Source organism: Actinia tenebrosa, unplaced genomic scaffold (assembly GCF_029948245.1).
Source record: "Actinia tenebrosa isolate PJP-AT-01 unplaced genomic scaffold, QUT_ActTen_1.0 utg2038__unscaffolded, whole genome shotgun sequence".
In the NCBI taxonomy this organism is placed as follows: Eukaryota; Metazoa; Cnidaria; class Anthozoa; order Actiniaria; family Actiniidae; genus Actinia; species Actinia tenebrosa.
In genome coordinates, this window is record NW_028292600.1 from 282,857 (window position 1) to 300,459 (window position 17,603).

Here is a 17,603-nt window from a genome sequence, read left to right on the forward strand (position 1 = left end):
AACTCATGGCAAATACATTAAGGGAAACACATGGCAAATGAGTTAAAACGTTGTGACAAATGTTTGTTGTTCGGTTGCGAAGGACGCTAAGAAGTGGAGTTTCTTTCAACTGAACCGTTTGTATAAGTTTTTACTAAAAGACTAAATAGTTTCAGAAGTCAACAGTTTTCATTTTGATTTAGATGTTGATTAACTTTTTAAAAAAACTTTAATATTCAAGTATGTGAAACACATAAATAAGCTTACAGTCAAACAAGCTCACGCGTTGACCCCTAGATTCGATTTAAATGATTTGAATTTTCGAATGTTGATTTCATTATTCAGTTGAAATTTACAACGTCGAAAACGAAGATATGAAAATTCCAATCAACTTTAAATTCAATATACGACATTTTGATTGGTTTATCAGTGCTAACACAGCCGGAAGACCTAGAAAACATGGCGGCCAGAAATAGTCTTGGACGTGTTTATGTGCCGGGAAAGCCTTAACCTGATATTATTCGACAGGAATTTGTTCATCTCAGCAATAGCGGATTGTCCAATAAGGCAATTTCGTGACAACTGAAAATTTCTAGTTGGGGAGTCCAGAAAATACTTCAACATTATCGACGACATGGAACTGTGTCTCCATTTCGCTCAAGGCGGGAGCGTTCCCTACAAAATTTATCCTCCAAGTAATTGAGGCATGGAAATTACAAAACCTAGTGTATATGCTTATTAAATAAGAGAGCGACTTCTGCTCGAAGGTATCTGTAATTTAGATGATTTACCTTCTTCATCACTTCACGAGTCGAATAATGAACTGAATTTTCATTTGAATATTGCAATATTCCGGTTCGTACGTATAAAAGGAATAATTGACTAATGATTTCATTAATCGAATCTAGGGGTCAACGCGTGAGCTTGTTTGACTGTAATCAATCAGAACTGAATGGCGTTTTGAATTCATTATTTCAATCCAAAACGATTTGATCGATTACAAAAACAGTTAGCATTTCATACGCTAAACGTAGCCACTGATATTTCCACTTCATGTTTATACACAGTTATTAGATACCATAAACAAGAATTTAAAACGATTTTCTACTATTCAAGACAGGGTAAAGGCGTTTGTTTGAAAAAGTCCGTGACACCCATGTGTCATCAGGCCGGCCCAGCCAAATTCGTAGTACTAGCGACGCGCATAGTTTTAATTTCTTTTTTGATCATAATCTTTTATTCGGTGCTCAAGACAACTTTTTAAACTATACTCTTTTAAATTAACTATGTAAACAGCATATAATAGGACGTGTTATATGCTTTAGTTATATAGGTGGATCGAAAGTGTATATAGGTGGTTCGAAAAGACCTGGACCTGGTTCGAAAAGACCTGGATCGAAAAGACTTTGGTTCGAAAAGACCGGTTACCTTTCCCAGGGGAAAAAGTGTACTTTGGTTTGCGTCCTGAAATATTTTCCATTAATTATCGATGCGTTTTGGGGGTACTAATATATAAATTCTTTGCTGACTTGGTGATTGAAATAATTGTTTTCTTTGTCTTGCCAGTCTCAACAATCTAGATGCCATTTCATGTTGAAAAAGAAGAAACTACATCACCATATATATATATATATATATATATATATATATGGCAACAGTGAAATTTCACCTTGAAATTTGTGAGTAAGTTGTCCTCTTGTGGTATTAAATAAGGCATGAAATTTCAGCTTTACATTTTGGGAATAACTTGTTGTTCTCTATGGTATTAGATGGTGAACATCATCAAGCATAGCATTCTACCACATGTTTCAGACATGCATTTTGGGTGAATTTTCACAAATATATCTTTTATTTGATTTTTCACTTTTTAATTGGTCCCTGTGATGACGTCATAATTTTGTAAATTCTATATTGCATTATATCTCAGCAATGAAATGGATAACATAGAATTATAGTTAAAGTATATGGAAAAAATGCATTCTGGGTGTGGGACTACAACACAAATTATTCAGCATTTGGTCATCTATCCTTGTGCCATTTTTCATGCTTGTATCTGTAAATGAACAAATTCGTACTCTTAAGGTGGCTCAACCCCATTTTTTAGAGTGCACAGGTAGTACTTGGATTTAAACGGCTATAACTCCCGTTACAGACCTAAGCTAAATGGGATTTTTAGTACACTTACTACACATGAACCAAAGTTTACACTGATGCTTAAGTTTGGTTGAAATCGAAGTTTTTTAGCACCATCATTAGGATGTCCTTGACTTTACATTTTGTGAATTATCTCAAATCCAGACCTATCTTTAAAAGCAATTTGCATGCTTTTCCCATAATTGGTCTCTCATGCGGAAGATGCAAATATTAAATAAAATTATAGTTACACTGGTAAAAGAGTGATGTTTTCCAACATTTTTTTTGTTCAACCATGGTTTTCACTTTGTACTGGTTAATGATAATATAAATGCATAGAAGGTCTTTAAAACTCTCAGAGTTAAACAAGACAGCATCACTCTTTACAAGTGTTGACTATGATTATTGTGGTAAACCACTCTAGCATCAGTGTAATAAGCCTGGTTTATGTGTATTGAGTGTGTGAAAAATCATTTTCAATAAGCCTGAAGCAAGATGAAGTTTTACCCCCGACTCTATACCATGATAGTTTTTAAAATTTTTTCATATTAAAATTTTTGATTCTTTAGAGAATACAGGAACAATAGTCGTAATTAAAGAACAAAAGCAATGTGAAAAGGATTATGGTCTAGAGACGGGGGTAAAACGTCATCTCGCTTCAGGCTTATTAAGTCTGCAGCAGCCTGAGTTGTATAACCTTTGCACCATCATGCTATGGCAGCCATGACAGGAAGCAGCAACAATAGACCCTTCTTGAGTTCCAAATTACCGCTGTGTAAAACGGTAAAGTTTAATGTTGATGCATTTTCTTTGATCACCCATTATCTCCATTTTTTGGCTGTGCCCATTTCAGGCTCGAGATTGAAAGCCTTATAAAATGTTTCAATAGTTAAAATAAACTTTATAATTATTTTTAATGCTTCTAAACTTCAACATCAAATTACTCGAAAATGCTGTCACAGATTTTCTTCAAATTTTCTGAACCTTTAGCAAATTAAAGAACTCATCTTCCAAGATTTAGAAACATAGGTAAAAAATGGAGAAAATGGGTAATCAAGGAAATGCACTTACATGTACACTTCTAATAACAGTTTCATAAGCATGCTCATTCAAAAATGTCACTTTTTGCTTAAGGCCTCTAAAAGATTTCCCCTTCCCCAGCAGCCCCCCCCCCCCCCCCCCCACCCCAAATGAACAGTTTGCATCTGCATAGTTGTGATTTGAAGTTTGAAGGTAGCTCGCCAAGAAAACCCCATTTTTCTACACACCCACACATTTCCACACATGGTGTTGGACATTTAACAAAATTTCCGAAGTTGGATTGATTTGAAATTCATACCAGACTGGTTTCAATGTTAAACAAAGCAATTTCATTTAGCAGCTCTATGCCAAAGTGAGTGAAAAATTATTTTGCAATTTACTCCAAATCAAACACAGAAAAGTTCAGTTTTTTCTTATTTTCTTTGCCCACAGCTTTTGTAATTTTTTATAGTGCCATATCTGCTTTTCACGGTCTCACTGGGATTGCTTAGAATTCATTTGCAAGTCCAACTGATTTCCGGTATGAATTCAACCATTGTTTATCGCAAGTTTTAACCTTTTTTTCCTTCTTCAAATGAAAAACAGTCAATCACATTATACATTGTCTATGGAACAGTTTATTTTTCTGTAATTATTATGCATCCTGAAAAATAATCAATTTAGCCTGTCCCTCTGATGTGTACTGTTAATTATTCCAATTTCAGCCATTGAGAATTGAAACATAGTATAACTGTCCTTTGCTGTCAGTAAGAAAAGCCTGAATTTGCCTTAATCAATAGGCAGAGGTATATCTGCTTTTGGATTAAAATCAGCCTTGATAAACCTTGATAAGACTAATGGCTAGTGTGAATTTCAAGTCAATCCAACTTAGGAAAGTTTGCTAAAAAGCCAATAAAAAAGGTTTAGTATGGCTATATGAAAAAACATGATAGAAACACCTTAATGCTCCCATATCATGCATAATAATAGTAAGATTGCAAATATTCCTAAAGTTTTGCCCTGTTTTTGTGCAGAATATTCATGTGTTCAAGTGAAGGTCTGTGAAATTTAAAAGTTTTTGTATTGTTGAAGTTGTGCATTGTTTACTTTACTGTTGGTAGAAATTGTGAAATATTTAGACACTAATACGAGGCTAACCCTGAGTAAATGTGTCTATAATCAAGGAACACAGTGATAATTTGGAACTTGACACTCAGGTCATTTCATCCATCTTGGAATTGTTAGAAAGAATTGCACACTCAGATATTTATGAGACAATTAATCAATTTGATCAAATCAATCAAAATTTTCAATTTCATCTTTCAATTTCAATAGAAATTGGCTGCAACAAATTCAAATGATTTAAAATTGAACATTTATGTACCCTTTCCACCCTAGTAATATAAGAGCACCTTCACTCTAGTAACCTTACAAAGATTCATCATGCACACCTCCTAGACCTGCCACTTGTACTTATCAAAGAAAAAAATACTTCTAGAAAATACAGCATGTATCTACAATGCAACCGACTCCAAACATTTGAAGCCATTTGGTGTTTTTGCTATCACCAATCAAATTTACCCATGGGAAAATAATTATTGCTTGCGATCAGAATGTCGTTAGCCAGTGGTAAGTTTGATTGGCAGCATCCAAAATGCCAAGCACCTCCAAATGTCTGGAGTCGGTAAGGGACTGTTCATTAATTATGCCTCAGGGTGGGCTGGAGGAAAAATCGAAAAAACCTTTGAAAAATCCACAACCCCCAATTCTATCTAAAAAGAATTTTTTTGACCTCCCCTCCTTGTGACCTTTTAGACCTACCTTGATTATTTGTTTCAAACCCCCCCCCCCCCCCCCCCCCCAGGCATAATCAATGAACAGTCCCTAGGTTGCAGATACAAAAAAGGGGCTGTATAAGTGTGTAAAATGTTGATAACCAAAACCATGTGTTATTATTTTATACAATTTGTGTGAATGTGGAGCTGGCAAAGATGGCTAAATATGACTGAAAAAAAAATATTATAGGCTCACAAAAATATTGAAAGGAACATAAAAAATTTTAATTAAGAAGGGTCAAATGAAAGCATTTTTATAGCCCCCTGCACATTAGTAATATGCTATATGACAGCATCCCCAATGTTAAATAGGTGTTCATAACATCTTTAAAACATGCCAATGTATTTATGTGCTTGTAACATGTATAGTAATTTCTTCTCATTGCTAGCTTCAACAGGAATTTAATGAGGTAGGGAAACTAGAGGGAAAATCAAAATTTCAACATTCCCTATCAACAGACATTATGTGACTTACCAGTAATGTGGATTTGGTCATAGAGTGCAAGCCATATATATGTATCTGTGAAACAAAACCAAAGATAAGTATTGTCTAATTCCAGTTTTTTTGCTGCTAATTTTTATGAAATAGTGGATATTACTGTAGCAGAAGATTGGGAACAAAAGCAAATACCTCTACTTGTTTGGTTCATGCCTGACTCTGAGGAAATTCTTAGCTAGTTTACAAAAAAAATGGTTGATGACCAAAATATTTTGAATCGTCAGAGCGGAATAAGCTTCAATGCCTTCAATGAGCTACCACACTTCAATCAAACAAACCATCAAACTGGCCATGAAAATTCCAACATACAAAGTGCTCAGAAATTTCAAACCCCCCATCCTAAATTAAATACAAGTGTTGCACATGAAGTAAGTAAACTCATTCCCAATATCTCAATAAATGTTCAAAGAAATGGGTACATAAGATTCTGGCTATAACACCAATAATATTTCACAGTCATTTATAGCCCTTTCAAATTCCAAAGCATTCTATCTTCATTCAATAATCTCACATGATCCAACCGGGTAATAGCTGCCATCATAGAACAAGGAGGGAGACCAATCATTTTTTTCAAAACAGCAAAGCAGCAAATCGTCTAGCTTCAAGTCATCCTAATACCAAATAAAAAGATGTTTGATTTGGCCTTTTTATTTGAGAATCCACAAGTTCCTGACAGTCTTCACCATCGTATATTACCTTCAGGGGCCTAGTGATCATACGTAAGAAAAGTTATAGCTCAATACGGTTATAGTCAGTATGGAGGAATAATTGGCAATAAAGTGTGTAGTACATAAATGACAATGAAGAGACTTTACAACAGGTAAGAAAATTGAAGAATCAAAATTTATATGTCTGAGCTCTAATATGTGTTTCATAACTTGCAAAATTTTGTTAGTTTTTCTATGTTAGCTTAAATAGATTTAGAACATTTATGTAAAGTAAGCTTAGTAATTGATATTCATTCACATACAGTGTTATGTCTATATAATGTAGAACTTGAATTGTTGTCGAGAAACATGGATCCGGATAAGTCACAACAACGACAAAGTTCACGGCAGATAAATCTCCCATTCTCGCTAACTGAAAGAAACCTCGGACTTTTAAACCCAGATTTTCACAAATAAAAGGAACTGTAGGCAATGGGATGTAAACAGCTTGAGAAACGATTACAAGAGGTTACTATTATTCTATACTTTTGGATTTACATTCGATTGTGTATTACTCACCTCTATTTTATTGATTGCACGTGCACATCACGTTGAATAACAAAGTACTCAATCCTGCATATGTTACGTATCGATCCGTTTTTAAATCTTTGCTTTTCAAGAACATATCATCTCCCGCAAGACAATCTCCAAATATTTAACTGCGGCTTTTGTTCCGTACTACAATGAGCTAAATGATCTTCAATGAGCTAGTAAGAGAACTAAGGAGCGAAAACGAGCTACAATATAAAAATAGTTTCATCGAGTCTTGCATGGTTTTCCATCGCCATTTTGTACCGTATTTACTAAAAGGCGCAATGAGCTACCAAATGATATTCAATGATCTACGATGAGCTAGAAAGAGAACTAAAGAGCGAAAACGAGCTACTATAAACTATCTCATCGAGTTTGCATGGTTTTCGATCGCCATTTTGTACCGTACTTACTAAAAGGCGCAATGAGCTACCAAATGATCTTCAATGATTTACAATGAGCTAGAAAGAGAACTAAAGAGCGAAAACGAGCTACTATAAACTAGTCTCATCGAGTCTTGCATGGTTTTCGATCGCCATTTTGTACCGTACTTACTAAAAGGCGCAATGAGCTACCAAATGATCTTCAATGATTTACAATGAAGCTAGTAAGAGAACTAAGGAGCGAAAACGAGCTACTATAAACTAGTTTCATCGAGTCTTGCATGGTTTTCCATCGCCATTTTGTACCGTACTTACTAAAAGGCGCAATGAGCTACCAAAATGATCTTCAATGATTTACAATGAGCTAGAAAGAGAACTAAAGAGTGAAAACGAGCTACTATAAACTAGTCTCATCGAGTCTTGCATGATTTTTTATCGCCATTTTGTACCGTACTTACTAAAAGGCACAATGAGCTACCAAATGATCTTCAATGATTTACAATGAAGCTAGTAAGAGAACTAAAGAGCGAAAACGAGCTACTATAAACTAGTCTCATCAAGTCTTGCATGATTTTTCATCGCCATTTTGTACCGTACTTACTGAAAGGCGCAATGAGCTACCAAATGATCTTCAATGATTTACAATGAAGCTAGAAAGAGAACTAAAGAGCGAAAAACGAGCTACTATAAACTAGTCTCATCGAGTCTTGCATGGTTTTCGATCGCCATTTGGTACCGTACTTACTGAAAGGCGAAATGAGCAACCAAATGATCTTCAATGATTTACAATGAAGCTAGAAAGAGAACTAAAGAGCGAAAACGAGCTACTATAAACTAGTCTCATCGAGTCTTGCATGGTTTTCGATCGCCATTTGGTACCGTACTTACTGAAAGGCGCAATGAGCTACAATGAGCAACCAAATGATCTTCAATGATCTAAATTGAACTACAAAGAGAACTAAAGAGCTTAAACGAGCTACTATAAACTAGTCTCATCGAGTCTTGCATGGTTTTCCATCGCCATTTTGTACCAAACTTACTAAAAGGCGCAATGAGCTACAATGAGCTACCAAATGATCTTCAATGATTTACAATGAAGCTAGAAAGAGAACTAAAGAGCGAAAAACGAGCTACTATAAACTAGTCTCATCGAGTCTTGCATGGTTTTCGATCGCCATTTGGTACCGTACTTACTGAAAGGCGAAATGAGCAACCAAATGATCTTCAATGATTTACAATGAAGCTAGAAAGAGAACTAAAGAGCGAAAACGAGCTACTATAAACTAGTCTCATCGAGTCTTGCATGGTTTTCCATCGCCATTTGGTACCGTACTTACTGAAAGGCGCAATGAGCTACAATGAGCAACCAAATGATCTTCAATGATCTAAATTGAACTACAAAGAGAACTAAAGAGCTTAAACGAGCTACTATAAACTAGTCTCATCGAGTTTTGCATGGTTTTCCATCGCCATTTTGTACCAAACTTACTAAAAGGCGCAATGAGCTACAATGAGCTACCAAATGATCTTCAATGATTTACAATGAGCTAGTAAGAGAATTAAAGAGCGAAAACGAGCTACTATAAACTAGTCCCATCGAGTCTTGCATGGTTTTCCATCGCCATTTTATACCGTACTTACTAAAAGGCGCAATGAGCTACCAAATGATCTTCAATGATTTACAATGAAGCTAGTAAGAGAACTAAGGAGCGAAAACGAGCTACTATAAACTAGTTTCATCGAGTCTTGCATGGTTTTCCATCGCCATTTTGTACCGTACTTACTAAAAGGCGCAATGAGCTACCAAAATGATCTTCAATGATTTACAATGAGCTAGAAAGAGAACTAAAGAGTGAAAACGAGCTACGCCAGTAAACACGACGAACGACGTAAACGAATGAACAAGCTTTAATAATGAAACGTAGTCGCAAGATGGCCGACCAATAACAACAGTAATGAACAGGCGTCACTGGCGCGGGCGCGCGCGCATGACAGGCACAAATGTCCGCGGGCACAACGGGCTCGCTGGCGCAGTATCTTCTTCTTCCTTATTTTCTGTTAATTAACTGGATAACAAAGTTATTATGGTTCATACATCTACAGGTCGCATAATGTCTCAATATAGGAAGTAGTCCTTGAGGTAGGCTGGGGGTTTGCGTGTTCGTTGTGGTCTCGAGGGAGATTCTTCGCTGCTGAGTTCGTTGTTGATGGGCAGTGGGACGGTGAGAGTGACTTGCGAGGGTGGTGGGTCTTGCTCAGTTGTTTCTGGGGTTGTGTTGGTGTCTTCTTCCGATGCGTTGTCTTGATTGTTTGGTTTACACCAGCTTGGTAAGTCAACTTCGTATGGGCGGATAAGTTCCGATGGGGGTGTTGGTGGACTTGGTTCTTCTGACGCTAACGTTGGGTCTACGGTGGCGAAGTCTTCGTCGGCATCGTTGTGGATTACTTGAGTACTAGTGTGGGAGGAGGCGAGGGGAGCGGGAACGGCATAGCACTCACATAGCTTGACCTTGTATGATGTGGCGCGAAGTTGGGATCCGGTGAACTTCTTAATGTAACACCAAGGGTCGCTCACTTCTGTAACGATGTAGCGGTCACGAGCACGTAGTTTGTCGCGGTCAGCGATCAAATAAACTATGTCTCCCACTCGAATCTGTGGCTGAGGTGCGGCAACTCCGTGTTTGTCTTTGGACTTTTCGCTGTGGGGATGGTTAGTGGACCTCTTCTGGTGCTGCGCTACTATATTCTGGTAGTCAGATAGTGGGAGTTGGTCACAGGTGTATTGACTGCGCTGTGTCCATAGTTCACGAGCGGAGAGACCTTGATGGCGTAGGCGAGAGTTGAGACGAGCTGTTGCTAGTGCGAGGCCAGTAGAAGTAATGGGTCCACCTCCGGGCTCCTGTCGCAGAAGCTCTTCTTCTAGCTCTTGAATAGCCTTTTCGGCGACTGGGTTCTTATTCTTATTCTTTATGCGACCAACATCGAGCCAAATGTTCAAGTGTTTTAGACCGTCGTTGTTGCTAAGAGATAAGAAGCTTGGTGCAGGGTCTACTCGAATGACTGCTCTTGGACCGTCCAAAGGGTGTAGTTCCACAATGAGGCGTGTAAGGGCGTCGCGCAGGGTGTCGTACTTTTCGTCTTGTATTAAACAAGTGTTGGTGTAGGATGTCGAACACTCTCTGAGTAGTAAGATTGCTTGTCGTTGTCGTTTGATAACGTCAGCAGCGAAGGATATGCCGACGACGTCGGGTGGTTCTTCAGATGATTGGTTTACGAGAGAACTTGGAAACTTCCGTAAGGAGGCACATGGGTGGCATGACGAGGATACCCTGGTTAGGGCACTGTTCATGTCTAACGCAAAGAAGTGGCGTAGTACAACCATCTGAAGCTGGTTGCGAGATGGATGGTTTAGACGAACGTGGAGAGCTGTGAGAAGACCATCAAGTACGGACCGTGGTACTACTATTGCCTCAGATGAGGGGGTGAAAGGTTGGTTGCGTTTGACTACTAGAATGCCGTCTTTGGAGATGGACGTTACGTTTAGATAGCGTTTGATGTCTTTTATGTTAGTCAGTTTCTTCGAGGGTCTAGTTCCTTGTTTCAGATGGGCATGGACTCTGCGGAGGTCGGGACATCCGTTTTGGATTTCTCGCCAGGCTGATCTCGTGGTGAATGGAAGTGACTTGGTGTTGTCGATGATGTCTTGAACGGACACGTCACGGACGACAGAGTCTTCTGTTTCTTTGATGAAACTGCACACCTGGCATGTTGGTTCTTGGCACTCTGGAGCGTTGCGGCTCGTAAAGTCTGAAGGGAGGTTAGCCGTACCGGCCAAATGCTGCAACGTGACTTGATATCGGCTAACGGTAGTTAGGAATGATGTTACCCGAGGGCTTGCGGAAAATTCGCCGCGACAGAGTTTATTGATGGCTTGGACGCATGGTTTGCTGTCAGTGAGTACGCAAGTACGGTGTTCAGACTGTATTATAAACGGGCTGAAGTGCTTGACGGCCGCGGCGATACTCAGTGCTTCAATTTCACAGGGCAGCCAGTTGACTTGGTGTTTGCGGAGTTTTGCGCTGAAAAATCCGGCAAGATAGAGGTTGTTCTCACGGGACACATATAGTGTTGCTCCGAGGCCACGTTTGGTTACGGAGCCGTCTGTTACGATCCATAAGGAGTCGGATGGACGTGGTAGAGCGATGGCTTTGGTTGACGTGAGGGCCTGCTGAGCAGCTTTAAACTTGTGGAGAAGACTTTCGTTCAACGTAAGTTTGTCTTGTGACTGGAGACCCGAGATTGCGCCTTCGAGGGGGTCGATTAGGGAGGAACACTCTGGTAGGACGCGGCTAAGGACTTTGTAGGACCCGATAAAAGAGCGCATGCCTTTGACGGTAGTTGGAGGAGGACAAGATGCAAGAACCGCGACGCGATGAGGACTTGCAGATAGTTTGCCTTGGGACCACACCCATCCTAATATGGTGGTGGACTTTGGACAGATGACCGTTTTAGTTGGTGAGAGTCTAAGGTTGCACCTGTCAAGCTGTTCCAGGACCCGTGCCCAGATAGGTAGAAGGTCTTCGGGGCTTGCTCCTCCGCAGTACAAGTCGTCGGCTATCTTTGCCACGCAGCCTTCTTGGATGAAGTCACCAAGTACTCGACACATCATCTCTTCGAGTGCTGTTTCTGAGCCGGGCATTCCCATTGCGGAGCGGCAGTAAACGCGTACGCCACGAAATGGTGTGGCTACGCCGCAGTACTTCCTGGATTCTTTAGCAAGGGGTATTTGGTAGAAGGCGCGGCTGAGATCAGACTTTATCAGGAACTTCCATGGTGCAATGGTGCGTAGTGTGGAGTCAACGTCTGGCATGAGTGATGGTTGGGGTTTGCTGTACCGTCCCACGTCTGCAAAGGCAGTGACGAGGCGATGACCGCCAGAGGGTTTCTTTATGAGGAAGGAGGGGTTCAGGTATTCTACTGCCACGTCGATATCTTCGGGTTTTTGGAAGACTTGGTCTCTTTCCAGTTCGTCAAACTTCTCTTGCAGCTCTATTAGTTGGTTTCGAGAGTATTGAGGAAGGCGCCCTTTACGTTGGGGCGGCTGTACCGGTCCCATGTTTACGCGGGCTTCTATATGGCCCGCTGCTCCGTTGTACCCTGGAATGTCCGGTTTGAAGACGTTGTCGTATTTCTGTAGGACCTTCTGGAATTGGTCACGCATGGAACTTGTAAGTAGCTTGTCTGGATCTAGACTTACGCTGCCTGAGGACGGCGGGGTAGGCTTTACTTCTGTAACGGGGAGTGTTGAGGGTGGAGCCGCTTCGGGAGGAGTCGCTGGGACGGTTGGGCGGGCCCAGCAGATGTGGTCGTGGCGTCGGACGGTGTATGGTTCGTCGGACGTGTTGGTAATTCGCACTTTACCTCCGACTGTATCTATGACTCGTGGTTGGGGCCATGGGTTTTCGCTGGGTGGAGGGCGTTTGAGTTGGGACGTATCACTACGGGGTTCAATGGCGATAGTGTTGTCAGTTCCCAGCTCGGGGGGGACGTCAACTTCTAGGTAATCTCCAGGCCAGATAACGGTGGTGGGACGACGATGAACGTAACACATACGACGTGGCGTGGCGTATGGTGTGAGCCTGAGTGCTGTGTTTTTCATCGGTGTGGTACAAGATGGTTTCGGAGCCTTGTATAGTTATCTGTTGAGTGGCTGGGCGAACTGAGATGTCGTTCGCGATGAGGAAGGGTATTCCAGCGAGTATGTCAACATCTATGTCCTCTACTACGAGGGCGTCGAGCGCGAGTTTCTTGTTGGAACGAGAGAGCAGGACGTGTACTTCGCCAATAACGGTCAGCGGTGTCGTACCATCGGCTTGCAATGCTTGTTGGGAAGACTTTTCGACGGTAAGACCAAGTGTCTGGGCAACGGACGCTTTAATCATGCTGGTTTCGGCGCCGGTGTCGAGGGTCAGCCTCACTGGGTGTTGTCGATAGAAGGCGTTGAGTAGGGGTGACCTTCTGGTGCTGACCCTTCGGGAGATGGAACGTGCGGACGGAAGGGCTGACGCTTCACTGTCAACTTGATCAGGTGCGTACAGATCTAGGTTATCGTCGTCTTCTTCTACTTCCTCTTCATAGTTGGTTGTCGAGCGAGTCTTGGCGAGGAAGAGTCTGTCCTCAGGAGGTAAGTAAGGGCACTTACTTAGGAAATGCTGTTGATCTGCGCGGCCTGCTTCTTTGCATAGTGGGCATGACCTGGGGCGTCTGGAAGTCGTTGGGCGGCGACTGTTTGGCAATTTGTTTGGTTCACGTGAGGCAGGGAATCTAAATTTTGACGCTGTAGCGCGTAGTATCTTGGAATCAGCGGCTGTGCGTAGTTCGTCAAGCAGTGAGTCCAACGCTTGGGAGATTTCTGGTTTTATCGATGCGAGGGTTCTGGAGCGAAGTTCCGTGCCATATCGTTGTTTTACGAGGTTTGGTAAGTCCGGGTGGATTAGTCTAAGCCAGGTGAGAACGATCATATTTTCAAGACTGGGTGTTGATTCCTCGTCGGCGGTTATAATCTCGCCATGGTGGGTGATATTGCCATTAGCGATGAGGAGATTGTCTTCGACGAAGGACATCAGTCGTTGAAAGAGGTCTTCTGGGCGTTCGTCATGTTCCAGTTTAATGTTATTAAAGTCGATAAAGTGTGCTCCGGTGGACTGGAACCCATAATGCATGCGAATCATTTGCCAGATGGAGTTGATAGATGTTGAGTTCTTGACAATTGAATTTCTAGAGATAACTGGGCAATAATTAGCGATTTGGCCAAGCATCAACTCCAGATGGGTACACTTTTGCTGTGCTGTTCGACGTCTAGCGACAGGGACTGCTTCACCGTCATCAGTAAAGCCTCTTAGAGGGCCTCGAGATTTCTTTAGCCACGTCACGGTATCACCAAGGAAGGATGCGAAATTTACGTCGAGAGATAATGTATACTGTAGGTTTTGTCTCCATGCTTCGAAGGAAGTGATTGTCTCGTTTTTAGTCAGTGTCCATTGTTTTGGTGCTCTTGTTGAAGTCATTTTTGGAGTCGATGGTTTGGGTGATTGTTGATGAGGCCGTGTGAATGTGTTTCGTAAGCTCTTGTGTACGTTTCTTGCTGTTCGTTTTCCAACCACCGTACAGGTTGGCTCGTTACGAGACTTCTGCTATTGATCGTTGTATTTATACTGTTGTTCGTGGGTCCTTTAATCGCTGCCACCACGCCAGTAAACACGACGAACGACGTAAACGAATGAACAAGCTTTAATAATGAAACGTAGTCGCAAGATGGCCGACCAATAACAACAGTAATGAACAGGCGTCACTGGCGCGGGCGCGCGCGCATGACAGGCACAAATGTCCGCGGGCACAACGGGCTCGCTGGCGCTACTATAAACTAGTCTCATCGAGTCTTGCATGATTTTTTATCGCCATTTTGTACCGTACTTACTAAAAGGCACAATGAGCTACCAAATGATCTTCAATGATTTACAATGAAGCTAGTAAGAGAACTAAAGAGCGAAAACGAGCTACTATAAACTAGTCTCATCAAGTCTTGCATGATTTTTCATCGCCATTTTGTACCGTACTTACTGAAAGGCGCAATGAGCTACCAAATGATCTTCAATGATTTACAATGAAGCTAGAAAGAGAACTAAAGAGCGAAAAACGAGCTACTATAAACTAGTCTCATCGAGTCTTGCATGGTTTTCGATCGCCATTTGGTACCGTACTTACTGAAAGGCGAAATGAGCAACCAAATGATCTTCAATGATTTACAATGAAGCTAGAAAGAGAACTAAAGAGCGAAAACGAGCTACTATAAACTAGTCTCATCGAGTCTTGCATGGTTTTCGATCGCCATTTGGTACCGTACTTACTGAAAGGCGCAATGAGCTACAATGAGCAACCAAATGATCTTCAATGATCTAAATTGAACTACAAAGAGAACTAAAGAGCTTAAACGAGCTACTATAAACTAGTCTCATCGAGTTTTGCATGGTTTTCCATCGCCATTTTGTACCAAACTTACTAAAAGGCGCAATGAGCTACAATGAGCTACCAAATGATCTTCAATGATTTACAATGAAGCTAGAAAGAGAACTAAAGAGCGAAAAACGAGCTACTATAAACTAGTCTCATCGAGTCTTGCATGGTTTTCGATCGCCATTTGGTACCGTACTTACTGAAAGGCGCAATGAGCTACAATGAGCAACCAAATGATCTTCAATGATCTAAATTGAACTACAAAGAGAACTAAAGAGCTTAAACGAGCTACTATAAACTAGTCTCATCGAGTTTTGCATGGTTTTCCATCGCCATTTTGTACCAAACTTACTAAAAGGCGCAATGAGCTACAATGAGCTACCAAATGATCTTCAATGATTTACAATGAGCTAGTAAGAGAATTAAAGAGCGAAAACGAGCTACTATAAACTAGTCCCATCGAGTCTTGCATGGTTTTCCATCGCCATTTTATACCGTACTTACTAAAAAGCGCAATTAGCTACCAAATGATCTTCAATGATTTACAATGAAGCTAGTAAGAGAACTAAAGAGCGAAAACGAGCTACTATAAACTAGTCTCATCGAGTCTTGCATGGTTTTCGATCGCCATTTGGTACCGTACTTACTGAAAGGCGCAATGAGCAACCAAATGATCTTCAATGATCTAAATTGAACTACGAGGAGAACTAAAGAGCGAAAACGAGCTACTATAAACTAGTCTCATCGAGTTTTGCATGGTTTTCCATCGCTATTTTGTACCAAACTTACTAAAAGGCGCAATGAGCTACCAAATGATCTTCAATGATTTACAATGAGCTAGAAAGAGAACTAAAGAGCGAAAACGAGCTACCATGAACTAGTCTCATCGAGTTTTGCATGATTTTTCATTGCCATTTTGTACCGTACTTACTAAAAGGCGCAATGAGCTACCAAATGATCTTCAATGATTTACAATGAGCTAGAAAGAGAACTAAAGAGCGAAAACGAGCTACTATAAACTAGTCTCATCGAGTCTTGCATGGTTTTCGATCGCCATTTGGTACCGTACTTACTGAAAGGCGCAATGAGCTACCAAATGATCTTCAATGATTTACAATGAAGCTAGTAAGAGAACTAAAGAGCGAAAACGAGCTACCATGAACTAGTCTCATCGAGTCTTGCATGATTTTTCATTGCCATTTTGTACCGTACGTACTAAAAGGCACAATGAGCTACCAAATGATCTTCAGTGTTCTAAATTGAGTTAGAAAGAGAACTAAAGAGCGAAAACGAGCTACTATAAACTAGTCTCATCGAGTTTTGCATGGTTTTCCATCGCCATTTTTGTACCGTACTAATTAAAAGGCGCAATGAGCTACAATGAGCTACCAAATGATCTTCAATGGTTTACAATGAGCTAGAAAGAGAACTAAAGAGCGAAAACGAGCTACTATGAAGTAGTCTTCATCGAATCTTGCATGGTTTTCCATCGCTATTTTGTACCGTACTTACTAAAAGGCGCAATGAGCTACAATGAGCTACGAAATGATCTTCAATGAGCTAGAAAGAGAACTTAAAGAGCGAAAACGAGCTACCATAAACTAGTTTGAAACTACATAAACTCAATGAACTCTTGAATATTTAATCAAAATAAAATAAAATAATCAAAGTTACCTTAAATAGTCTACTTGCTGCATTTAAAGCGTGCACTTTCCGTCATTTAACAGTCCCTTAATATTTTGCACTTGAAAACAGCAAATATTACTGCCATTTTTGTTCAACTTTTCAAACCGCTGCCAAATTTTGCGTAAATATTTTGTTTTTTTCACTATTTTTTGTATGCTTAATGTCAACACAGGAAACCCAAGAGCAAAAACAATCGGTTAAACACAGGGTACCCGAGAAAGGCAAAGTTTTTCCGGTTGCCACAGGAAACCCAAAACCTTTTCACTTCTATAGGGAACCCAAAATAAAAAAGTTAGAAAGTTAAACACAGGTAACCCAAGATCGAAAACTATATCAAGTTACACAGGAGACCCATAAGGAAAACTTACTCTTGTTTTAAAGGGCCACTTGGACGAAAATCGTTCCAAAATTAAAACTCTTTCATTCGAGCTGGAACTTTGCTGAAATAATCTTGAACACATTTAGAACCACTCACTGAAATATCTTTCTAATATTCGAAAGGGAAGGGCCAAAATTTTACGATTTATTTTCGTCCGCCATTAATTTCTTTGTGTCACGGCCAACGAGTTATTATGTACAGCAGTTTTACGCTGTGACGTCATTTACTCAACACCGTCATGTTAGCGTCGTTTTGACCATACATTTCTTGTTAAATCACCTGAAGTTTATTTGATGTTTTAAACGCGTTATCGAGAAAAGAATCTCTAAACAGACTTTTTTTAAGCCTTTGATACCTCTTCAAATATAATGGAAACTCCTTTGGACGCTCGCTTTGTCAATCCTGAAGAGTTAGAACCATAAGTTATTATGTATGAAG

General features: G+C 40.5%; 1 protein-coding gene across 5 annotated transcripts; it reads right to left on the minus strand.

Moving 5' to 3' along the window:
• Positions 1-1,798: 1,798 nt before the first annotated feature.
• LOC116301982 (uncharacterized) lies at positions 1,799-15,785 on the minus strand. Of its 5 annotated transcripts, none has more exons than XM_089025421.1 (4): positions 13,019-15,785; positions 6,437-12,726; positions 5,443-6,172; positions 1,799-2,032 (listed from the first exon to the last, which is right to left on the minus strand). In XM_089025421.1, exons 1-2 carry the CDS (start codon positions 14,152-14,154, stop codon positions 9,204-9,206), a joined length of 4,659 nt encoding a protein of 1,552 aa, XP_088881547.1. In that variant the 5' UTR covers positions 14,155-15,785; the 3' UTR covers positions 1,799-2,032; positions 5,443-6,172; positions 6,437-9,203. The 5 variants fall into 5 exon arrangements, with proteins under 5 accessions (XP_088881547.1, XP_088881544.1, XP_088881546.1 ...); XM_089025418.1 differs by lacking the exon at positions 13,019-15,785 and having other exon boundaries at positions 5,443-5,487; positions 5,978-6,172; positions 6,437-12,892; XM_089025420.1 differs by lacking the exon at positions 13,019-15,785 and having other exon boundaries at positions 5,443-5,487; positions 6,693-12,892.
• Between the last annotated feature and the right edge of the window lie 1,818 nt (positions 15,786-17,603).

Excerpts from the sequence above, each read along its gene's own strand:
- LOC116301982 (XM_089025421.1), bottom strand. The coding sequence starts at position 14,154 with ATGACTTCAACAAGAGCACCAAAACAATGGACACTGACTAAAAACGAG. Across the intron at positions 12,727-13,018 it reads GAAACCAGCATGATTAAAGC|GCTCACACCATACGCCACGC; the intron begins GTCCGTTGCCCA and ends CACAGCACTCAG.